The sequence below is a fragment of the Leuciscus leuciscus genome (assembly GCF_965113295.1).
Source record: "Leuciscus leuciscus genome assembly, chromosome: 13".
In the NCBI taxonomy this organism is placed as follows: domain Eukaryota; kingdom Metazoa; phylum Chordata; class Actinopteri; order Cypriniformes; family Leuciscidae; genus Leuciscus; species Leuciscus leuciscus.
The window spans coordinates 33,426,722-33,452,168 of NC_138737.1; the positions used below are offsets into that span (position 1 = coordinate 33,426,722).

General features: G+C 35.8%; 1 protein-coding gene across 1 annotated transcript; it reads right to left on the reverse strand.

Moving 5' to 3' along the window:
• Positions 1-25,207, reverse strand: LOC309512944 (NLR family CARD domain-containing protein 3). Its single transcript, XM_082188699.1, is given in 11 exon segments — positions 1-1,274; positions 2,810-2,983; positions 4,742-4,755; positions 4,761-4,914; positions 6,051-6,224; positions 8,072-8,233; positions 12,807-14,553; positions 15,653-15,735; positions 16,477-16,584; positions 19,355-19,454; positions 24,838-25,207. Coding segments are annotated over 10 exon segments (2,754 nt in total). The 5' UTR covers positions 19,405-19,454; positions 24,838-25,207; the 3' UTR covers positions 1-1,186.
• Between the last annotated feature and the right edge of the window lie 240 nt (positions 25,208-25,447).

Here is a 25,447-nt window from a genome sequence, read left to right on the forward strand (position 1 = left end):
ATGGTGCATCATTTGCTATTTATTAAAATACAAGAAAGAAAAAAAAGGCATTTACAAATTGGCTGAAACTGACCCAAACTGAATCTCAGCATAAATACAAACAGTAAGTTAAATAGGAAAATAACACTTGCTTTAACAAATCCTTTAAACCTCATTTTTGCTTTGGGGCCAATATGACCCCACTCGACTTTTCAAACAACTTAAAAAAAAAAAAATGGTTCCCTTCATCTCACTGGAATAAGGTCTTGTGACTTTTTCTAAATTATCTTATCCACACACACACACACACACACACACACACACACACACACACACACACACACACAGAGCATCTGTATGGAATTTGTCAAATGAAATCAGCCACAAATGTAGAACACGTGTGAGTGAGACCTTATGCATGCACATGCACACACACACACACACACACACACACACACACACACACACACACACACACACACACACACACACACACACACACACACACACACACACACACACACACACACACACACACACACACACACACACACACACACATGCAGAGAGAGCAAGGTATGGACCACAGGTATGAAAGAGGGTCATTGGTGTCCTGCACACAGAGAGGGACCCTGGATTACCTGCTTGACTCCAGTGAAACTGAAGCAGAGGACTCTGAGCCAGAGGACTGCAATCCCCCTGAAGATAATACAGGGTTGGAAGAGGAGTACCAGGAATCGGATGAGGACTATGAGGAGGCAGGATTATACTTTTATAATATGTAGAGACCATGGTATAAATATATACAACTATGGCCACTATACCAATTAGTGATATTTAATTTAAATATTTTATATTCCCTTAATAGGGTAAACATTTTTGGTATATATATTTCCTGAGTGACTGCTACAATAGTCCTGTAAGACATTCCTGCAATCATTTTGATATAGTTCATAATCAATTGGAGTTTTAACATGCTTTAGGTTCTTGGCTGTACATTTCAGAGCAGATTTCTCAATTGTTTTTGTCACTGACGATCATTGCATGACAGTAATGTGACCACATTCTGTAGCACTATGGATAGTATCATGACACTATTATTAACCACAACACTCTAGTAACACAACTGTGTGTGTGTTCAAAGCTCTGAAAGCCCTCATGTTGAATGCTGTTGGGTCAGTTCAGGTGTTTGTCCAGTAAGGGGCAGTCAGGTGTGTCCGCCATGTTCATCAGAAGAAATCTGTGTTTTGTAGTTTGCAGGTGCATGGGTGTCTTCTTGCAGGTAAGGCAATAAACTGAAATATTGAAAAGAATAAAATCATACATACACGTATATTCCTATCAGTCATTATCAACAGCTGAAAGGTAAAAATGTGATAATAGATAAAGGAAAATGGAAAGAAAAAAATTCAACTCTAAAATTAGAAAGAGAGATCGAACAATCCTATCAACTATTATATGATAAAATATCTCACTCTAGTTTCTCCAGTTTACTGTGTGGATCCACATAAATTATAAAGTATTGTAGTATTGAGCACAAGACAAGAGTAACTCCTACTAGGCTTTTTCTTCAACACATGTAGCCAGCCTACTCACAGAACACTCTGTTTCTCTTCCCTCTATTCCTCAGCACCACCTCAACACTTAAGCATTACACTGCCACCTTGTGGTTAACTATGAACACCACATATTGCTACTGACCTATAAGGCCCTAAATGGTTTAGCTCCTGTGTATCGCCTTACAATCCATCACCCTTTAAGGTCACAAAACTCTGGGCTTTTGGTAGTACCTAGAATATCTAAGTCCACTAAAGGAGGGAGAGTGTTTTCTCATTTGGCTCCTAAACTCTGGAAAAGCCTTCCTGATAATGTTCGGGGCTCAGACTCGCTTAAAGATGCATCTCTTTAGCCAAGCATTCATATAACGCATCTCATAACCTTATACTTCAGTTATTTCAGATCAAATGCATACGATTATCCTTGCTTAATGTTATGAACAGCAGCTACACTAATTATTTTTTATTTGCTTCTCTGTTTTATCTCGGGATGCCCATCCTGAGGTAACTAGATGTCAGCTCTTTGTTAACATGAACTAAGAATGAACAATACTTCTTCAGCATTTATAAATCTTAGTTAATATTAATTTCAACATTTACTAATATATTATTAAAATCAAAGGTTGTATTTGTTACCATTAGTTAATGCATTGTGAACTAACATGAACAAACAATGAACAGCTGTATTTTTATTAAAGGGTTAGTTCACCCAAAAATGAAAATTCTGTCAGTAATTACTCACCCTCATGTTGTTCCAACTGCGTAAGACCTTCGTTCATCTTCGGAACACAAATTAAGTTATTTTTGATGAAATCTGAGAGCTGTCTCACTCCTCCATAGGCTTCTATAGACGTTATTATTTTTGTTTGTTTTTGCCCACAGAAAGTATTCTTGTCGCTTTATAAACTTAAGATTGAGCCACTGTAGTCACTTGGACTATATTAACGATGTCTTTAATGCATTTTCTGGGCCAGCAAGTTATAACGTCTATAGAAGCCTATGGAGTAGTGAGCCAGCTGTCAGATTTCATCAAAAATATCTTAATTTGTGTTCCGAAGATGAACGAAGGTCTTACAGGGTTGGAACAACATGAGGGTGAGTAATTAATGACAGAATTTTCATTTTTGGGTGAACTAACCCTTTAACTAACATTAACAAAGATTAATAAATACTGTAACAAATGTAATGTTCATTGTTAGTTCATGTTAGATGATACATTAACTAATGTTAACTAATGAACCTTATTGTAAAGTGTTACCAAAATTATGACTTACTGTAGTTTCTCCAGTTTAGATTGTGGATTCTCCAGTAGATCTGAGAGAAGCTTCCGTCCTGAATCTCCTGGTTTATTAGAGCTCAGATCCAGTTCTCTCAGGCGTGAGGAGTTTGATCTCAGAGCTGAAGCCAGAACAGCACAACCTTCCTCTCCAATGCTGCAATCAGACAGCCTGCAGAGAGAAAGAAGAAATACAACTCGTGATTACAAATCAACACACATTTATGCGGGATGAGTTAAATATGATACATCCAAAACAAAATCATGGTAATTCGTGACTATTTTACATTTTGATGAATTTGTACAAACTCATTCATATGTTTTCATAAGATCTGCTTACACCCCTGTATGTTTAGGGGCGGACAATAAGTTTTTGTACAATTCACATCATACGAATTCATACGAAATCTCCACCTAGTAACATAGTTACATTTTCCTGTGAGATCAGGTTGGATACATGGGTAACACTTTATTTTACAGTGTCCTTGTTACACATGTTACATGTAGTTTCTAAAGTAATTACTACAAATTATGCATAATTACATGCAACTAAGCCTAAACCAAACCTGATCATAACCCTATAGTAAGTACATGTAATACTACTCAGTACTTAAATGTATATTCACTCTGCAACAAGGACACTTTAAAATAAAGTGTAACTGATACATATAATAAAGAGTTATATTAGTGAGTGTTATAAGAGACATGTATGTGAAAGTCTATACAGTTGTGTTGTATTTCATGCACATGCAGCTTTGTGAACCAGTTATAGTATTGTTAAATTTGCATATATAGATTTTACTTTGCTTAGAAGTCAGAATGAAAAAGACTTTTTAATGCTGCACAGATATTTGTGTTTTCTCATATGTCTCTTAGTAAGAAACACATGGAGGACAAATTCAACAAAACGATAAAAGATATAATTATTGACGGATGCTTCAGATGTCCATTTCTCTATTTGAACTATGCTAACAATGTTCCGAGCTGAGTTTTTTGTAGTTCTTTTTTGTTTTAAAGACATATAAATATATATTTACGTCAGTGGTGAGCAAATACAGTCCTGGAGGGCCTCTTTCCTTCAGAGTTTAGGTCCACTCTGATAAAATACTCACCTGCCTGTATCTTTCTAATAATACTGAAGACATTTATTAGCTTGTTCAGGTGTGTTTGATTAGGGTTGGAGCTAGACTCTGCAGGAAAGTTGCCCATTCCTGATTTACATCATAAGCAAGCTGACGTAGCTCTTACAAAAGATTCCAACTTTAGGGCTTGAATAGGGGCTTTTAAAGTTTAAAGAGTTGTTATACTTAAGAACAGAAGATTCCTGTGCTTAATAGAGAAAATGGGAGGTGATGAACATGGGTGGTTTACATATGCTTTGGGATCATGGAATCATTAAAAAGAAATCGCAGTTTATGCTCCCAACAAATATGATGCAGATTATCCCCTTCCCTTACCAAACTCCTCCTTAGTTTTGTTGACTACAATCTGGTCATTGGTATATGCTTCCACCACATATGGAAGATGTTGTTAGCATGATGTCTGTAAACGAATGGGTTCTAGTAAGTTTACAACTGAGTCTCCGGTTTGGAATAATCAATATATACAATCTGGAAACAAACACTTTTTTTTAACCCTTGGTCTGAACAAGTTGTACATGTTCTTGGTTATTCAACAATCAGGGCACAAGGCTTATGCTACTCCATATGCGTTGCACAGAATTAAGCATCTACAGTATCTACCCCTTTTTGTTCACTTTGCAATTCAAATACTGTGGGACACATGGGCAGAAAGTTATTGAGATCCTCCTCAATATAATATCTTGATATGGCAGCTGAGAATATTTAGGGTCCTGCACTGTTTGCTCTATCAAGCCAGGAAAACGGGAGCAGTTGGTATCCTAGATGAGTGCTGGTTGTCTATCACTTACTGTAGTTTCTCAAGTTACACTGCGGATACTCCAGTACATCAGATAACTGCTTCACTCCTGAATCTCCTGGTTTATTAGAGCTCAGATTCAGTTCTCTCAGGTGTGAGTGGTTTGATCTCAGAGCTGAAGCCAGAACAGCAAAACCTTCCTCTCCAATGCTGCATCTATGAAGCCTGCAGAGAGAAAGAGAAACCTTCCTTAAACCTGCAAACCCTCCTAACTTTCCTTACACACACACAACAGGTAAAATTACATTATGGATTAAAAGCATGTGACTGAGGTGTACAATAAAAATAAGCTTTGGATTGAGTGGCACACTGCACTTTGGTAATATAAAGCAGTGTCAGTGACACCAGGTCAATAGAGGCCACTGTGGAAATTTTATATTTAGATCTGCTCACATTGCTATCCAAGATTTATACACTACATTTTTTGCAACATTGAGCATTATAAGAAATATATTTTGTTCAGTGTGCATTCTGTGCATGCTCACTGACTGAATTCTGCACTCTTGTGGATTCATCATTAACAACAAAGTGCAGATGCAATGTTAACAAGAAATCAAGAACATTTTGTTGTTTGTTTTGCGGGAGGACCTAACTCAGTGTGCTTGTGCTAGACCAATTCATGGATGGTGATGGGGAATGTTCTTTGCTCACTTTATATATATAGTTTATTCCCAATTTGAATAACCATTTTGTTTTTCATGCTATTAACATAACCAACTGATTGGTCGTAGCGAGAATGTGCTACGATTGGTCAGAGTTGTGTTTGTGACATAAAACACATTTGTAACATTTATTTATTTATTTGCAAATCACATTTTATTTATTTTGTGAATTTTATTAATTTTAGTGAAATTCTTTACATTTATTTGTGGATCTTAATTTATTTATTTGTGAATTTGATCAATTTTTGTGAATCTCTTTACATTTGTTTGTGAATCTCAATCTATTTATTTGGAATAATGCAACAATTCTAACCCCATACCTTCAGCACACCATCTAACCATTGGCAGTACCAGGTGAAACAGAGAAAGAGACAGATGAGATAGGCAAAATAATCAAATTATTTGTATTATAATATTCAATTCAGATTCACAATACACATCGTTTCAAAGCAGCTTTACAGAAAATGCACGAGTCCACATTACAATTTAGAGTGATCTGTTATCAAAGGTAACTAAGTTATGCATTTCATACAAGTCACAGTTAGCTAAAAATGTATTAATTTAAACAATGTAATATTTAAGGCAGAAACAATGAGCTCATTGAAGTAATGAATACTTGACCAAAATAATAACACTCACTGTAGTTTTTCCAGGTTACAGTGTGGATCCTTCAGTAGATCAGACAGCAACATTACTCCTGAGACTCCTGGGTTATTCCAGCTCAGATCCAGTTCTCGCATGTGCGAGGGGTTTGACCTTAAAGCTGAAACCAGAGCAGAAAAACCTTCCTCACCAATTCTGCAGTTATACAGCCTGCAGAGAGAAAGAGAGAGAGAGAGAGAGAGAGAGAGAGAGAGAGAGAGAGAGAGAGAGAGAGAGAGAGAAAATAAACTCCTCACACTAACACAAATTCAACAGGTCAATGACAAGTTAAAAGCATGTGACTGAGTTGTCGAATAAACAGTGAGTGTTGGATTGATTGATGCAATGCAGTTCCACTATAAACAAAAGACAAGGATAAACAGCCAATGCAAGGACAGAAAATTACTACTGTCACGAATCAAGCCTCTGTGGTTCCTCCCACTCGCCACCAGAGGGCTCAATCTCCCAAATATTAACATTACACATTTTCACTCCATTTCCCATAACCGCGTGCCTGGTATTGATTATCTGCACACCTGCCACTCATCTCCCGGACTGATTATCTGCACACCTGCCACTCATCACCCGGACTATTTATACATCCCTTCTCCACTGCTTCAGTGTGAAGTCTTGTTTCACCCTGGTTGACATTTCTGAGCGGTTTCCCTATTTATACTGATTCCTCGTTCACTGATCCTGTACTGTTCTACTCATTTCGACTCTCTGCTTCATGCCATTGTGACCCTGCTTCGTTTGACTGGATTTATGCTTTACTGTTTGCTGCCTGCCCTGATTATCTGCCTGCCCATCGACTACAATTGTGGACTGCCTCAGATATATCCTTTGCTGGTGATTGACCCCTGCCTGATTGTGTTACGTTTACTATTACCAATAAAGATACTGCAAATGGATCTCAACGACACTGCCTCATCATTACAACTACCAAGACAAAGAAAAAACTAAATGTAAACTAAGACCTGCTACCTCAGATTGTCTTAAGCCCTATTCGGAAGGGACTAGTTTTCCAAACGACGTTTGAGTTACAATTCTTATCAACCTACGTCTGTGATTTCATGAACGGATTCGGATGGGACTAACATCTCCGTGTTTATTACCGAGGTAGGAGTGTCTGTGTTTTACATGTGGGCATTGCAGAAGATCACGTGTTCAGAATGCGTGGATTGCGTATGGTCATATATGCATGTACAAGTACATTTCAGGAATATAACTTAAAAACTGCCAATGAACACAATTTATGAAATTTGATCAAATGTATTTTGAAATTAAGTACTTTTAAAATTAAGCACTTTGAAATATAAAGTAAAACATCCTAACGTATTTAGTGTTTTGTAAACATTTTATAAAAATTGTAGTATAAAAAAAACTACACATACATTTATCATCATGATTTTATAGAACTGGGTTTTTATAATAAACCCACTGGAATAAAAAGTTTAAAATAATTTACACGTTATGTAATTAAGTACAGAAATGAAAGTAATCTTACCTGAAACTGATATTACAGTAGCCAGTCTTAACAGTTTACGTGATTTGACTCTTCTTGTTGATGTCATTTTTTTATTTCTTCGCAGTGAACCGAACACATCTACATCCATTATCGGTGCGCAAAAAGCAGAAACTTGAATACCGGCGCGATAGCGAGAGATTGTACGGTAGTTCACGTTGACCAAAACACACAAGAAAAAGCATTTTGGAAAAAAACTTTTTCGGCAATTACAGACATTCGCATTCGGACGGGATTAGATTTCTCTGAGGACCGCCGAGTTTGACGAAAAACAGTAGGTAATTTGCTCTGGAATTTTTACCGAGGTCGTGTGAGAAAAAGACAGACATGGCAGATTCGGACAGGATTAAAATCTCAAAGTACGTCTGTGAAACAGAAATTTCTCTAACGTCCCCCTGTGAAACTAGTCCCGTCCGAATAGGGCTTTAGACTACATGTCATGTTATTCCCACTCATGTTTAGTAACTACAGATTGCAGTGAAGACATACTTACTCTAATGTCCTGAGTTTACAGTGAGAGTTCTTTAGTCCAACAGAGAGTAGCTTCAGTCCAGAATCCTGCAGATTATTATGACTCAGGTTCAGCTCTCTCAAATTTCTGAGAGTTTGGGCCAGAATTGAACAGCTTTTCAATGTGAGATAACAGCCACTCAGACTGGGAGAAAGCATAATAATAAGTGTGTGGTAAACTGCATTGTTAAACATATTAACTACATATTAATTACATATTAAAGGGACATTGTGTAGGAATTTCTCCCATCTAGTGGTGAAATTGTATTTTGCATTCAAATGAATAATGCTCTCTAGCGCCTCACTTTTTCAAATGCGCGTTGCATCTACGGTAGCTGTTATGTACCAAAAAGCTATGACAGAATGTCTTATAATAGCACTTCGAGTTTTTCTTGGTGAAACTGAAACTTGAAACAACGAAAAAAAGATTGTTAGTTATCAATTACTGACTGTGAAAAACATTAACTATGGTAATTAGTAGTAATGCCTTCTTTACTCGTTATATTTTTTGAAGTACGTGCATTGTTAGATATCATCATCATCAGAGCCTTCTCTATCATTACTTTACTCAATAGCTGCTATTCATCAAAGAGTCTGTTTAACTTTTAACTATAAATGTTCTACTGTCTATATAACATAGCTGCCAACTTTTGAGTTTTGCTTGGAGTGAGATTTATGGAGGAGCGGGGGGTGGGGGGGATATCTACACAAGATAGGCATTAATTTTTCTCAAGAAAAAAACAACTCACCTAATGCTGTAAACATACAGAAAGATACATAATGCGTTTTTTTTATTATAATAACTTTATTTAATGATATAAATAAAAATATAATAAATATGTAATATAGTACACATATTTAGTAAAATACTCTTTATAGCTCTTTTTTCTAGCCAACTAACTGCTAGCCTTTATTATGGTCATTAAATGGCTTTCCTGAGGTAAATGTTGTGACATACATAATTGTTCTCCAGCTGTTTACCATTTGTTTGATTGATTGGTCGATATAATGTATGAGGAATATACATTTCGGTAAGTTGTACTGTATCTTTCAACATTGTTCATTTGTGTTTATTTACTGCTACTAGCTAGAGATGATCGGTTCACGTGCCGCTAGGGATCCGTCGTGACTATGGGGTGAGATTTCGGTCACAATTCTGCGCGCGCAAGATCACATTTTGAGCGTGGAAAAGGGCATTTCGCACGCGCGTGAACTGAGTTTTGCGGAGAAATGTTCGTCTCGCAGATAAGAAAATATTGCGAGCGAACGAAAATCAATTTTGCATTTAAAATAAGTATTTGGATGTGCGCGGACGTTCTCTTTCGCGTGTGCAAAGTTTCACTTTCTTGCTCCTTTCATACCAGCCGTGAGCGCTCTCTAAGCGCAGACGGCTCGCTTGCTCAACACAACCCAGCGTTACAATATGCCATAATTCCAGCCAATCAGAGATGAGACTGCTAAATTCTGATTGGCTGGCTTGAAAACCAATCACAAGACTCCCTGCATCACCTACTGCGGATTCAGAGAACTAGTGCAGTTGAGAGTAAAGTTGGCAGTAAATTCACAGATTCGAACTTCCCGGGTCAATAACTCGTGAGCTAAACGTTGTTACTGCACAAATGACACCTCTTTTTATAACAACACTTATTTTGTATAAATATCGTTTTGCATATATTCTTTATGATTATTATTTATGAAAAATATTCAATAATTTCACTGTAATTCACTGTATTGTTGGCAAATTCAGTTCACATCACTGCTGTCCTGATGGTTATACAACAACACTTATTTTGGTAAAATATATAGGCCTATTTTAAATTGTATATACAATTGTACTGTAAATGTATAATTTTTATGAAAATATTAAATAACTTCACTGTAATTCACTGTATTGTTGCCTAATTTAGTTCACACATCACTGCTGTCCTGAAGGTTATACTACAACACTTATTTTGGGAAAATATATATTTTAAATTTTATACAATTGTAAATGTATAATTTTTATGATTTTTATGAAACATATCTTTACTGTAATTCACTGTATTGTTGCTAAATTCAGTTCACACATCACTGCTGTCCTGATGGTTATACAACAATCGAATCTGTGAATTTACTGCCAACTTTACTCAACTGCACTAGTTCTCTTCCGACAAACATTATTTTTCTGGTCCCTTTTGTACAAACACAATTTTTCTCCCAGTAGGTGTTTTATATGGAACAATAGTAATATCATTCATAATAAAAAATCTTTGTACATGGAGAATTGGGTCCAACACAACATTTTAATTGTTAGCCAAATAATTGACAAAAATGGGCAATTTTACACCTACCCTAATTTTATTTCAAAATATGGTTTATTTGTAAATGAAAAAGAATTTAACAAAGTAATTAAGGCTATTCCTAATGGCATACTAATATTAAACAAATTTTCAGATGTAGATATCAATAATACATCTTTACAAAATCCTCAACTCTTTGTAAATGGTCTCTCTTTATTTGATAAAGGTTTTAATAACAACTTTATAAGAAACTCCTTTAATGTTGGATCCAGTCCTCCATGTAAATCAAAGTGGCTTAAACCTTATTGTATATCTTGGCGCAACATTTGGACTATGCCCTATAAGTTTATTATTTCTAATAAAGTCAAAGATGCATAAGATTAGATAAGATTATGCATAAGAAAGATTCATAGATGCTATCCTGTAAATGCAACCATTAGTAGATATATTCACGCTGTTTGTGATAAGTGCACTTTTTGTAACACATCACTTGAAGACAGAAAAAGGGCAATATAAAAATAAATGTTCAATTTCTTTTTGGACTGACTTTAAAATAGATATGACAAAAAAATTTAACAGATGTCTTGATTTAGACCCTCATGACATTTTACTTTGTTTCAAAAACCCTTTTTTTTCTGAAAAACAAAATTATATAATTAATCTTTTTATCATTTTGGCGAAATTTTATATTCATAAGACAAGAATAAAACAAAAGAAAACCTCCTACGGTATATTGCCTTCTATAACACTGATCTAACAATATATTTTGAAACTCTTTCAAACATGAGATCACAAAATAAAAAGCTTATAAAAACAATACAAATATTAAAGCTTTTCAAATACATATAAATGCCCTGATATTTTATACTTATATTTTTGTATTTGTTCTTATGTTTGTTTATTTTATAATAATAATAATTATTATTATTATTATTATTTTGGTAAAATATTTTGAGCTGTATTGTCAATACTTTGTAACCATTTTTTTTTTTTTTTTGCATTGTACTGAAATGTTTTTGTATTTGAACTGACTAAATAAAAAAATTAAAAAATTAAAAAAAACTAGTTCTCTTCCGCAGTAGGTGATGCAGGGAGTCTTGTGATTGGTTTTCAAGCCAGCCAATCAGAATTTAGCAGTCTCATCTCTGATTGGCTGGAATTATGGCATATTGTAACGCTGGGTTGTGTTGAGCAAGCGAGCCGTCTGCGCTTAGAGAGCGCTCACGGCTGGTATGAAAGGAGCAAGAAAGTGAAACTTTGCACACGCGAAAGAGAACGTCCGCGCACATCCAAATACTTATTTTAAATGCAAAATTGATTTTCGTTCGCTCGCAATATTTTCTTATCTGCGAGACGAACATTTCTCCGCAAAACTCAGTTCACGCGCGTGCGAAATGCCCTTTTCCACGCTCAAAATGTGATCTTGCGCGCGCAGAATTGTGACCGAAATCTCACCCCATACGTGACTCGCGTCACATTTACAAGCGCCATAAACAGTATATATTGTTTGAATTTCGTAATAAAAGTGACAGAATCTGAGAGCTGAGATTTTTTTATATCATAAGTAACCTGCTCTGTCTATTCTGTCAGTCTCCGTGTCCTCTTTGCTTCGCGATAAAGTACACAACCAAGCAATGCAAATAAAGCTTGTAATTAAGGCCGTAACATTGACTTACCTGTCGAGAAGAAAGCAGGAAACTTCAGCGTCTCTTTTGAAAGCTTTCTCCTGCATTAGCTATCCCGACATTAACCCTTGTTTTTGTAATCTCCGGTCACGTTTCCTTTTACGGTCTATTTTGAACTTTTTCGACGACGAGGACTCCTTATCCTGTGACTCAGCATATGTATGAATGAACGGTGTATAAATAACCGTGCAGTGCAGCCTTTTAAACTTGCCGCGGCAGTGACAAGCGCCTCTCACTGCTCTGCTCCTCCGCTTCTGCTGGCTTCAGTCACGTGACGCTGGCTCTGAACGAAAACGCGTTGTGGAAACGCGTTGGCCTAGTACTTTTTGTCCCTCTCTGCTATTATAGTTTTTCAAGATGGCGGAACTACATGGAAGCCTCCGTGGACTTACCCATCCCATGTATATAAAGATAATAAATTCTTCGTTTACGAGGATTAGTCTGATCATTGGCATAGGTATTTGTACACCATTGAGGGCATATTTATGAATAAAAATATTGATTTTAGATAATAAAATACCTAAAAAGCTACACATAGTCCCTTTAATGCAACAATACAATTGTACAATTCATATAAACAATAAACACATACTTTAGTGTAAATTATACAATGTAAAAGTTATATTAGAATTAAATATTGAATCCAAAATATAAAATGTAAGTAAGTGCAGGTAATCCAAGTAAATTTTGGATTCAATATTTATTATTTTATTATTAAATATACATAAAATAGTAAAGCAATGAAAATACTCACTTTGCTTTTCTGCATACTTTGACCACTGGCAGCAGCCTCAGAAGACCTTCTTCTGACTGATGGTATTTACTTAGTTCAAACTCATTAAGTTCCTCTTCTGAGTTCAGTAACACAAACACAAAAGCGGACCACTCAGCAGGAGAGAGACTAACATCAGAGAGACGACTGGCACGAGTTCCGTTCAGGTATGTTTGGACTTCCTGCACTAGAAAATGATCATTGAGTTCATTCAGACAGTGAAACAGATTGATGGATTTCTCTGGAATGTCAATTTCCCTGATCTTCTCCTTGATGTACTCAACTATTTCCAGACTGCTGTGAGACATGTTTCCTGTATGTGTCAGAAGACCTCGCAAGAGACTCTGATTGGACTCCAGTGAGAGACCCAGAAGAAAGCGCAGATAAAGATCCATACGTCCGTTCTCACACTGCAAAGCCTTGTCCACTTCCTTCTTTTGAAAAATGGTTATTTCTGACTTGTGTTTCTTGTCTGAATCAAAGGAGAGGAACCTATATAAAGCAGCAAGAAACTCCTGAATGCTCAGATGCACAAAGCTGTACACCTTCCCCAGACACAGCCCATACTCTTCTCTAAAGATCTGTGTACAAACTCCTGAGTACACTGACACTTCTCTGACATCAATGCCACATTGTGTCAGGTCCTCCTCATAGAAGATTAGGTTCCCTTTTTCCAGTTGTTCAAATGCCAATTTGCCCAGTGAAAAAATATACTTTCTGACCTTGTGGATATCTACCTCATTTTTTCCATCATACTTCTGGGTCTTTAGTTTAGTCTGAAATATCAGGAAGTGTGTGAACATCTGAGTGAGAGTTTTGGGGATCTCTGCACTCTCTGCTTCACCCAACATTGTCTCTAGAACAGTGGCTAAGATCCAGCAAAAGACTGGTATGTGACACATAATGTATAGGCTTCTTGATGACTTGATATGTGTGATGATTCTGTTGGTTAGACTCTGATCATTTATCTTCTTCCTGAAATATATTTCTTTCTGAGGATCACTGAATCCTCGTACCTCTGTCACCTGATCAACCCACTCCGAAGGGATCTGATTGGCTGCTGCTGGTCGAGAGGTTATCCATATGAGAGCAGAAGGAAGCAGTGTCCCTTTGATGAGGCTGGTCAGCAGCACATCCACTGAAGCTGAGTGTGTGACGTCAGACAAGGTCTGATTGGTTCGAAAATGTAAAGGAAGTCGACACTCATCAAGTCCGTCAAAGATAAACATAACTTTGTAATCATTTAGGTCTGTTGATCTCAGTTCCTTTATATCTGAGAAAAATTGATGGAGAAGCTCTATTAGACTGATATTTTCCTCCTTCATAAAATTTAACTCCCTGAAAGGAAGTGGAACTATGAGGTGGACGTCCTGGTTTGCTTTTCCCTCAGCCCAGTCCAGAATGAACTTCTGTACAGACACTGTTTTTCCAATGCCAGCAACTCCTCTTGTCAGCACACTTTTGACGGGTTTGTATTGACCAGGTGAGTGTTTAAAGATGTCATTGCATTTGATTGGTATTTCCTGCATCTCTGGCCTTCTGGACATCTCAATATGTCTAACCTCATGTTCATTATTGACCTCTCCACTGTCTCCCTCTGTGATGAAGAGCTCTGTATAGATCTCATTCAAAAGTGTTAAGTTCCCTTGATATGATATTCCTTCATTTAGCCTCTGAAATCTCTCTCCCAGTCTGGATTTGTGTTTTTGCAGATATATACGAGCAAATCCTAAAGAAAATTATTAACAGAAATTACAATAGCACAGAGTAGTTTTTGCCATGCCTTATATTCAAAGTGACTTACAATGCATCTTAAATCCTAAAAATCGAACGTAGCATTTCTAGCAGCATGCTCTAACAGTCAGACTACTGAATTACTCAAATCTAACTATGAGCTTACTTCTGAGGGGTATTCTAGAAAGCAGATTATGTGATTTACCTGGGTAAGTTTACACAGATTAGGTGGATAAGGCCAGGCAAGTTTATTTATATAAAGCACCTTTAATACACTATGGTAAGTCAAAGTGCTTTACACAGAAAGGAATTAAAATAATGACAAAATAAAAGCAAGGAAAATTAAAAGAGTTTTAAAAGGAATTAAAAGTTACATAAAGGTGATACCGTTATATAAATGGATTAAAAGAGTAAAAAGATGATAAATAGATTAACTTCTCATCAGGCAAAACACCGGTGTATCATGTTTTTCACAGCTGCTTGATTTACTTGATAACCTCAACATTTGGTTCCAAAAAGTTTTGGGTTAATCAATCGAGAGGGTTCATGTGACATAAGTTATCCCTGCTTTCTGTAAATACCCCCTGATAAAATGTGTCTTTAATGTCAAATCAGCTCCGCTTTTTCTTTTTCTTCATTGATTATTATATACTATTAAATCACACTATGCTGTCTATAAATTGGTTGTTTCCAAGTTGCCATCAGCTGTAAGTTTGATCCCGTTTTATAGTAGGTGTCTTTAACTATTATGTGCTTACGTCAAATAAAATCAATTGTTTACTACAATGTTGTTGTTGACGCTGTATAACAAAACACTTTTGCTGCTATAGAGATGGGATAAGGATAGGTTTAAGGGTGGGTTAAGGTGTACGGGAAGGGTCAAAAGTGTATTAGATGTAATTACAGAAATCAATTACAGGTGTAATTACATGCAGGTATTATTTAAATATAAGTGCAGTTTAAAAACATGCATGTACACAGTAAAGTGCATTGTTTCAAATAATTAATTTAAATGGTTATAAAAAGTACTTAAAGACACTTAATATAAAGGGGTCTGTGAGGTTTTATATTATTTAACAGTTCCGAGCTCTTACTTGTCTGTAGCGTACTGGTGAGGTCTGTCGGGTTTGTCTTCCTCTGGACAAGCAATTCAACCTCTTCCTTCTCATTGAGTTTTCTGGTATAAAATAAATATATTAAGTTTACAACATCCATACCATTGATGAATGTCAATGTGAATGTGTGTATTTGTCAATAGTGTTAACCATGGTTTTACAAGAAACAAAAAAAATGGTTTAGCAGTGCACCAGTATATATAACTTAAGTTTGAGATTTTAAATCAGGATCTCAATAGCCCGATGCAGTTATCATTTTCACGTCCTGCGCCACATTGTTTAAATAGCAAATGCTTTTGTGCCTATTTGTTCACCCATGGCTGGTCTTAAAATGAGGTGTGTTCAGGCGCATTGTTCGCATGGTGCTATTTTGAGGCAACTGAAATAGACTACGCCATTGGACAACTGAAACCTGGTCTAAAGTCAATGACGCAGTATTTTTTTGTTATTTAAAGAGCGCATTAGTAATATGAGCCTATAGGCGGGTCCAACACGCTCGTACACTCTGCTTATTACACACACAGGGAAGCACAGCAGCACACAAACTAGCCAAATATTAAAAATAAAAGAATTACAATGTAAAATATTAATATTGTGTAAATCAAGATATAATGGAATCCGGCTTTTTACACGGCTAGATATGACGCTGAACAACACAAACTGCCATTGGTTGCTTTACATGTCAGTCAGACAGCCTCTTGGGAAGTCATTGGCCAATGAAAGCTGCTAGGGAGTCCAGACCTTCTGTTGTCAGTCTGAAGGTTTGGCTACACAAGACTAATGAACCATAACATTGTCCTCACCTCAGATCAGTAGAAGAGTCTCCTGAACTGAAGTTGATTACATCATCTATTGACTGGTCACTCTTCATGGACACACAGCTGGGTTCAGGAGATTCACCCTTATTTAGACTAAAACATAGCAGCAATTAAACACTGTTAGTAATGAAAAAATCCTCAAAGCTCTGAGGCAAACACTCTTTTTGTCACTGTCACTCCACTTAAACTGTTTAAAGTTAAGTGGATGTTTCATGGAATCAATACTTTTCATTGACACACAGTTTATGGACATTCTTTATGAATCAGAGGATGATTTTTCCGTTTATTCATTTTCACAGCTTATAACCACCCTAAATGAACTTTACAGTTGGTTCAGTCAACAGCTTTTGTATCATAATGTTGATTACCACAAATATAAATTTGGACTCATCCCTCATATTTAAATAAAACAATATAAACTTTACACTGACAATATTTACATGCACTTAAGAAAATGGCTTTTGGAGAAAGCTAGTGTTATGAACTGTCATGTAAGATCAGATCCAGTATTGATTCAATAGAAGTATGTTCTGGCCTTCACAATCCTAATCTGTTAAACGGAAAACAGTGTTCACATACTTGTGAAGGCCAGAACATACTTCTATTGAATCAATACTGGATCTGATTCGATAATGAAGAACTTTCAGTGGAAATTAATGGGCCAATTCGTAAATGTTAAAATAATCACTGTTTTAATGGTACATACAATTGACATAATTTGATAAAATTGCATAGCAGTGTTATCTTTTTTGTAAAATTATAGCCAAATTTCCATCCTGGTGACGTAACGATATCCACAAGGATATGTAGAGGAAGTGTTGACGTAATTTTTATGTTTGCATGAACAGGTAGTTTGTTGTTTTATGTCCATTATCTGCATAAATCACTATGTCTGACAACCAAATCCAGTTAGAAAAATATATATTTACTTTTATATATTTACTATATAAATTCATATTTACACCGGGCTCTGATTCCCCCCAAAAATTCCCAAATTGCATTAAAAACTGTTTCTGCCACAGAATAAAAAAAAGGAAATAGCAATTTTTGTTTTACTTTATTTCTTGAAATTTGGATTTTATCTCACAATTGTAAGTTATTTTCCCCCATGGATTTGCAAGTTTACTGATGGTGGCTATTGGCCAACCAGGGGTGCGTTTCCCGTACAATGATGTAACTCGCTATACCATAGCATGATGTATCGTTGGAGAAACTAAACATGACTGTTTCCCGAAATCGTATAACATCGTCACACCTCTGTAGATTGAATCATTATGGCTGCATCCGAAATCGGATACTTCCCTACTACCGGTATATAATAGGTATAAACATTATGTGAAAAAAGAAGTAGCCTATGTCCGAATTCACAGTAGGCCTATTCATAAAAAGTACCCAGATGACGTACTTCTTCCGGCGAGTGTGCATTCGATGGACTACACACATTCATACCTTACTTTTTTAGCAGTAATGGAGTAATTACTCATTCAAAATAAGTACCTACTCAGTATGTGCGATTTCGGATGCAGACGTCGGTTCAACAATATTAGACTGGCGGCAATGACGTCACACACTTGTGTGGAGGAGTAATACATTCAATTAATCTATTCAAGATCTCTGAGATGCAACTGTAACAACCATGGCACGCAATGAGTACTTCACCTGTTTTTGTTCCATGTCATTTATTTGATGTTTGATTCATCGCGGGTTCCCTCATACGGCATATTCTGGAGTACCTTTGCGCATTTTATACACATAGCCTACGCACTTTTCAAAAAAGGCGCTGATTGTTAACTTGAAATGCAAAAATATATAGATTAAATGTATATATTTAATAGAATAAAAGATATAGAATGTGCTGAATGTTAACTTGCTTACTGTGCCCAAGAGCACAATCTATTCAAGTCCACACATGTAATTTAACAGGAACCTATATTTCTAACCACAGCTCAAGCTGTTTGCGAATGTTTGTTGGAATTACGGTTTCTGGATAAGTCAAATTTGGTAACGACAGAACTTGAGACCATAGTTGGCTAGCGATGGTTTCGGAAAACACACCCCTGAATATGTTTTTTGTTGCTATGAATAACACTGCAGTTGAGGCAGCAAATGGCGCAATAGGCCTTTATTTAGCCCCGCCCCTTTCATTGATGCGCTCGTTGTGTTCTGTCTTCCGGTTAGTATTTCCACAGCACGAAGGTAAGATCTTACAGAATGAACCGCTCATTTTAAAATCTTCCCAGTCTGACATTTGTTATGACATCTGCTTCAAACATTACAATGCTCATCATAACTTTCGCTAACTTTACAATAAGTAAATCCACTTCACCATCGAATTATTCCTTGACGTTGATGCCATAGAAATATACAGGGCTACCACTAAAACGGAAGTTCAAACACAAAATTCTAAAGCTGGCAGCGTGCTTGTTTCTCTGGTGCATAAGGTCTACAGTCATAGATTTTCACAAGTTGTGGGGTGGACGTATCACAACTCATTTTCACAAACAGCAGTCAATGGCGCCTTGCCAGTGGGCTAGATCTTACTGTTGAAGTCAGTGGAGATTACAAGAAATCTACAATATAATAAATACTGCAATGTTCCATAAAAATAATGGTTTGTCAGTTTTGATTTCAAGGTGACTATAAAAGCACACAAGTGACCCATGACTGTTGCTGCCGGAGATTAAACACTTAATAAGGTGTGTGACATTGTTGCTCTGGCAAACCCAAAGCACACAAATATTACATAAGTGACAAATAACTAACAAATTAGTGAATGTGTTTTAAAGTAGTCCGCTGCCAAAACAACTGTACAGTATAAACAACACAAATTTTAACAGAATAAAAAAGGGAGTTTTATTCTCACCTATTGTCCATTATGTCATGCTCTCTATAGTGACTCTTTCTGGAGGTCATGACGTCCGTACACTGGATATCTGTGATCAAACTGCAATTTCTTCAGTCATCTGAGAAGAGAACCTTTCTGTTACACAGTCCTTTGTCACAACAGTCTGTATAAAGCAATTATCTCAACACTTATATTCACTTGGTTATATTCACACAGATTCATTTGGTTTATTTTATGATTGATCGGACCGCAGTCAACCTGTCAGTCGACCACAGCATCACTGTTCAATTGGGTTCTATAACAGCAACAACAAGGAACTTTGGGATAGTGTTTGATGACCAGTTGAGCTTTACTATCCACATTGCAACAACAGCCTGGTCATTTGTACCGATTGTATGTTCTGTCGCACCATTTATATATGGTGGTTTCAAGAACCGTAAACCCTCCCTGTTCCAGTTCCTGGAGTTGTGTGAGTTTTGGTGATCTCAGCATGAGGGAGAAGGAATGGGGGATGAGGAGAAGAAATGTAGATTAGGAGGTGAGACTTTCGTCTCGATAGTGCACAAGGGTGAATTCAAATGTTAATTTCCTTTGTTCTCTCAGAGAGTAGCTCTCTCTTCCAGTTCGTCCAGTTTTTCCAGTCGTAGTGGTTTCCAGAACCTTAAACCCTCCCTGTTCCAGTTGCTGTAACGAGCTGCCAACCTTTACCCAATCTGCTGATACCAACTTTCAGGAAAAACACACCCCTTCTGCCATAAACATTGTAATAACTTCCTGCAAAAATGTTCTCTTTTATTTTTATTTTCTAAATTTCACATCTAGATTGTATACTAGAATGCACTTACTTGACATTGTGTACTGCAAATATTAAGGCTGCTAAATTAATGTAAATACATTAACAAATGTATTAGTTAAGACATTAATGAATAATTTCATCTGTTGATTTCAAATAAAATGAGTCAGAGTCCATTGGTTTGACAGGCTGCACTGTTTTGTTCCTTGTTCTCACTGATAGTGATTTTATAGCTAGGTTATAAAATCATATGTTTGCTTTACTGCGGGTTTCTATACAGGCAATTTGAGTGCTTTTCACTGAGAACAGAATCTTCTAAATATTTCTGATCTTTCTCTGTGCATCACTTTAATAAAGCATAAAAACAATAAAATAAATCAATAAATCCTTACATTATGTGATCCAATCTTACCAAGTCTTGCTATTTTTACCGTCAGAGTATTAAAACACACAATAAAATGCACTTTCTGTTCTCAGAATTATGTGCTTTAAAGAGCATATAATAATCTGTTTTACATTAAATGAAATTAAAATAAATACATTTAAATAAAATGTTTTACATTTAAGATGTTATAAATATTGTTAGTATAGTGTACTAGCCTAGATAGGCCTTTCAATGTATTTTTTGTACACCTTTGATAAACAGGAGAAAATAATTGAATCAATTGTGATACTTACTTTCTGAATGTGGTTTATATTCCTCTCGTGAGTAAATGAGTAAAATTCTGACTTCACTTCAGTATTTTCACCTGTACTGTCTAAAGACAAATGGCATTTTACGACCAAACAACTAGGAGGAGCCAAGGTGTATGATGTTTCGAAAGTCAAGCTCCACCTCTGTGGACCTAATGAATAGATCTTGATCTAATTAGATTTAGGGATAGGTTTATGGGTAGGGTTAAGTTAGGGTTGGCTGGATTTTCAAGTCCCACCCATTATGTCCAGAGAGGGACATCAAGCTAAATATAGGAACATTTTTAAATCAAGAAGCATTTACTAGATAAGTAAAATGACATAAGAAATTCTATCTTGTTTTCCGATAAAAAAAAAAAAAAAATCTAAATTAAGTGAGTTTTTGCTTAAAATAAGCAAAATTATCTGCCAGTGGGGTAAGATTTTTTTTTTTAATTCAAATGGAAAACAAGAAAAATAATCTTAATTCAAATGGAAACAAGATTATTTTTCTTAAGTAAGATTAGCATTTTTTTTCAGTGTTCCTCAAGTGTTTTTGACTCATTAAAAAGAACCGGCTTATAAGAGTCATTTATTCAGGAATCTAACTACACTTTATCCCTGTATGTTTTTGGCTCAACAAAGAACTGGCTAACGGGAACTGCTATTTCAGCGAGACATAATTAGTGTTTCCACTGCCCCATTAAATGTTTTTTTCTTCTCTCTGAGAGTCATTCTATAATTAAGGGTACATTTCACATCAGCAAAAAACTTTACATTTTTACATTTGATCATTGTAATGTATCTGCTATTTGCAAAGTTGAATAATTTAACACCATTTTGATATTTTCCCTGTTGAATTTAACTATGTTCAGACAAACTGTATAATACTATATTAACTGAATATTTACTATTAACTATTATTAAAGTTAATATTAACTTTTTTTTTGCCATAGGTACAGAGATTATTTAAAAAAAACTTCTAAGAATTACATTTTTTGCTGATATTTGTGTAAAGGTCTCAGCACGGTCCCTAAGGACAAGAACAGTTTTAAAATGTAAAAAATCAGTCAAAACATAGTTGACAATGACAGTAACATAGTTGACGCAAGTAACATAGTTGATATGTAACATAGTTGACCATTTTCACAATGGCAGGCCTTGTCTGGTGATAGGTTAACCTTACATTTGAATATTTATTTGAAATAAACTCTTGTATTTTCAAATACATAACAATGTAACAAATATTGCAAATCATAACAATGTACCCAACATAGTTGATGGGCAATTAATATTCTCCTTGAAAATCCGTCAACTGAGATAAAATATAATTTAAAAAAATTTAAAGAATATTTACTATGTGTTTAAAACATCCGCCGCAGAAGATAAGGTGCATTCACGCCGTAATTTCAAGATTTAAAAGCGTTCACGCCCTTGTAGAGCTCGTAATTAGAGAAGTTGGGACATTTCTGAGAGCTACTACAACGTGACCGTTGTACCACCGGACTGCTGCAGATTAATTTAGGAATTGATAGTATTGCCATAAAAAAAACGCATTATCCCATTCCGAGCAGAGACTATAAACTATAACCGCATCTTAGTAAGATATAATCAACATTTAAACCACTTCAAATGCTTTTTTAATTAGATATTTGAATAAGTCGAAACCCAATAATTATGTTTAAAAGTGTAATTCAGCAAAAATCCTGTTGTCACTGGCGTGCAGTGGTGGACGAAGTACACATACCATGTACTTGAGTTAAAGTAAAGATACTCAAGGTAAAATATTACTCAAGTAAAAGTAGAAGTGCTGCCTTTAAACATTCACTTGAGTAAAAGTAAAAAAGTATTTGCCTTCAAATGTACTTAAGTATCCAAGTACTATGATTTTTTTATTGCTATAATGTCCTATTATAATTTTTGTCACAAGACTCTTGCTTAACTCAGTCTACGTGAAGACTCTGTCACTCTTGGCACATCAATCTATTAATAAAATGACATTAATTAGTTTATATATATTTGAATTGAATACATTTTTTGTGTGTTTAATTTTGGACGGAAGGGGACTGATCCCATAAGGTATAATACATTTACAGTATTTACTGTACATATTTTTCACAAGCGTCTATGGTCATAATTATAAACATCCTAATGTTATGATACATTCACATAAACCTGCACAATGCCGTTGAATATATATATATACACACTACATTATGGGAGCAGCCAATTTCCCTACAAAATTAAACACCAAAACGTATTAATGCAGTGTTTCTGCTACTCCTCAGAAAAAAAAAATGCTATTATATGCAAGTAATTTTAGTGTCAAGGTAATAAGCAATGTTCATTATGCGTCAGTATTTACCGATAATTGCTGCAATAATAGCTGCTGCTCTCTGCCCCGCTTAAAATTATTGGCAACACAAATTGTTTGGAACTATTGAGAGCTACACGAATCACGTGACCGCGCGGCGGCGAGATCACAGTTGGCTTGTTCGACTTTTAATGTCATCGGTGAATGACATTAAAATACCGCAAGAGAGATTAGAGAGTAGACGGCTCTGTATGCTTTTCAATCGCTCTCGCGATTTCGCTCTATACTTTGATGTCATAAACTGATCGGTCTGTGCAGCGCCGGTTCAAGTCGAACAAGCCGTGTGTGTCGCAACCTCTTATACTGTCTATGGTCGCAACTCTCATATTTAACGGCTCTGGTTCGCGCTTAGTAGATACCACCAAGGCAAGTTCAAAACAAAGTGTGCACGTTGTAGGCTACTGTGATAGGTGGCTCGTTTGACCAGTTAAGTTTTTATCCACTCATAAATAAAAAGGAACGACTGATTTTTGAAAATGTAGTAGAGTAAAAAGTAAGATATTTGACTTTGAAATGTAGTGGAGTTAAAGTAAAAGTCTTCCCAAATTTAAATACTTCAGTAAAGTACAGATACGCAAAAAAGCTACTTAAGTACAGTAACGAATTACATTTACTTCGTTACTGTCCACCACTGCTGGCGTGCAATGAATTCTGAGGTAGGCAAAACAGCAATGGATCCATCTGTTGTATCCTTAATTTTATGAGAAATGAAGGCCGCATTTGAAGGAGCCTTTGACACAGCTTCTTCGCGACACAGTGACGCAATCGGCCTTCGAATGCGGCCCCGAAGGATGCAGCCTCTGAATTAGGACACAGCAGGAGTGAACAGTCTTTTTTTTTTGTTTTTAGGGTGGTGTTTGGTTAGTAACATAGTTGACAGGATATCTGCAGACATTAATATAAAATAGAAATTAAATATTTTCTTATTTGAAAAAAACAATTGCATTTAAACCCAATCTATTTTATTTTATTCAGTATTTTGAACTTAAGACCCCAGGGACGTGCAGAGAGTTCCTCAAGGGCAGGGGCTCACTATTGACCAGTTATATATATATATTTTTTTTTAAAAGGGCATATATATTTTTTACATATATATAAAATAACTGGTCAATAGTTTGGAAACATTAGGATTTTAATGTTTTAAAAAATAAGTCTCTTTTTCTGAGGATTCTGAGTTAAAAAAGTTACAAAAAGAACAGCATTTATGTAAAATAGAATTCTTTTGTATCAATATCCACTACCGTTCAAAAGTTTGGGGTCAGTAATTTTCTTTCTTTCTTTTTTAAAAAGAAATTAATACTTGTATTCAGCAAGGATGTGTTAAATTGACTTAAAAAAGTGATAGTAAAGACTAAACGAATTTCTATTTTAATTAAACGCTGTTCTTTTTAACTTTTTATTCATCAATGAATCCTGAAAAAAGTATCACATGTTCCAAAAAAAAGAACATTAAGCTGCACAACTGTTTCCAACATTGATAATAAATCGTGTTGTTGTCAGCCTACACTTCCCATAATAGGCCTGAAGGTGGCGCCTGGGATTCATTGAACCAACTATGATAGTTTGCAAATGGTAAACGGTGCATCAAAATACATAGGCTAAACCAGATGGCTAAACCATAGACTGTAAAAAATAAACACAAGTGACTTGAATACTACTTACCATTAATGCGAATTTTGGTGCTGGTTTTGTGCAGTGCTTTGTAGTCAGTTAACATCCATTGTTTCAACGACGCAGGTTCAGATCCTTCATACCTATGTAAATTCGTCTGTAAACGATTTATATTTGTAAAAAATTATGTAATTCTAACATTTTATTTAATATGTGGATTTTTTATTGATTCGACACACTACCTTTGATTATTGAAAAGAAAAGTTTAAAAATGGATTGGTTTATTTTTTCTTACCTTTTTGCCATATACTCACTGAAAGAGCCATTTTTGGCTCGAGAGCATCGGTTCTCGAGCAGACTGTGGAATACCTACGTTTACACTAGTCCATTTTAATTTTTTAAAACGCATAACTTTTGCTTCGGTTGTGCCTGTCGTCCACACTAGGCTACTCCGGAGTTTAGAGACCCTCGAAAACAGAGACTAGTCAAGTCCGAAGCAAGACCCGCAAGTGACGCAACCAGCAACGAGTCATGGCAATGGCACCCAGATTGACATAAACGTACAAATAAACGTGAATTTAGGCTACTTTAGTTTTGTACACATTGTCATGTTAATTATAATCAAATGCATTTTGCTTTATTGACCACAATATTATCATTG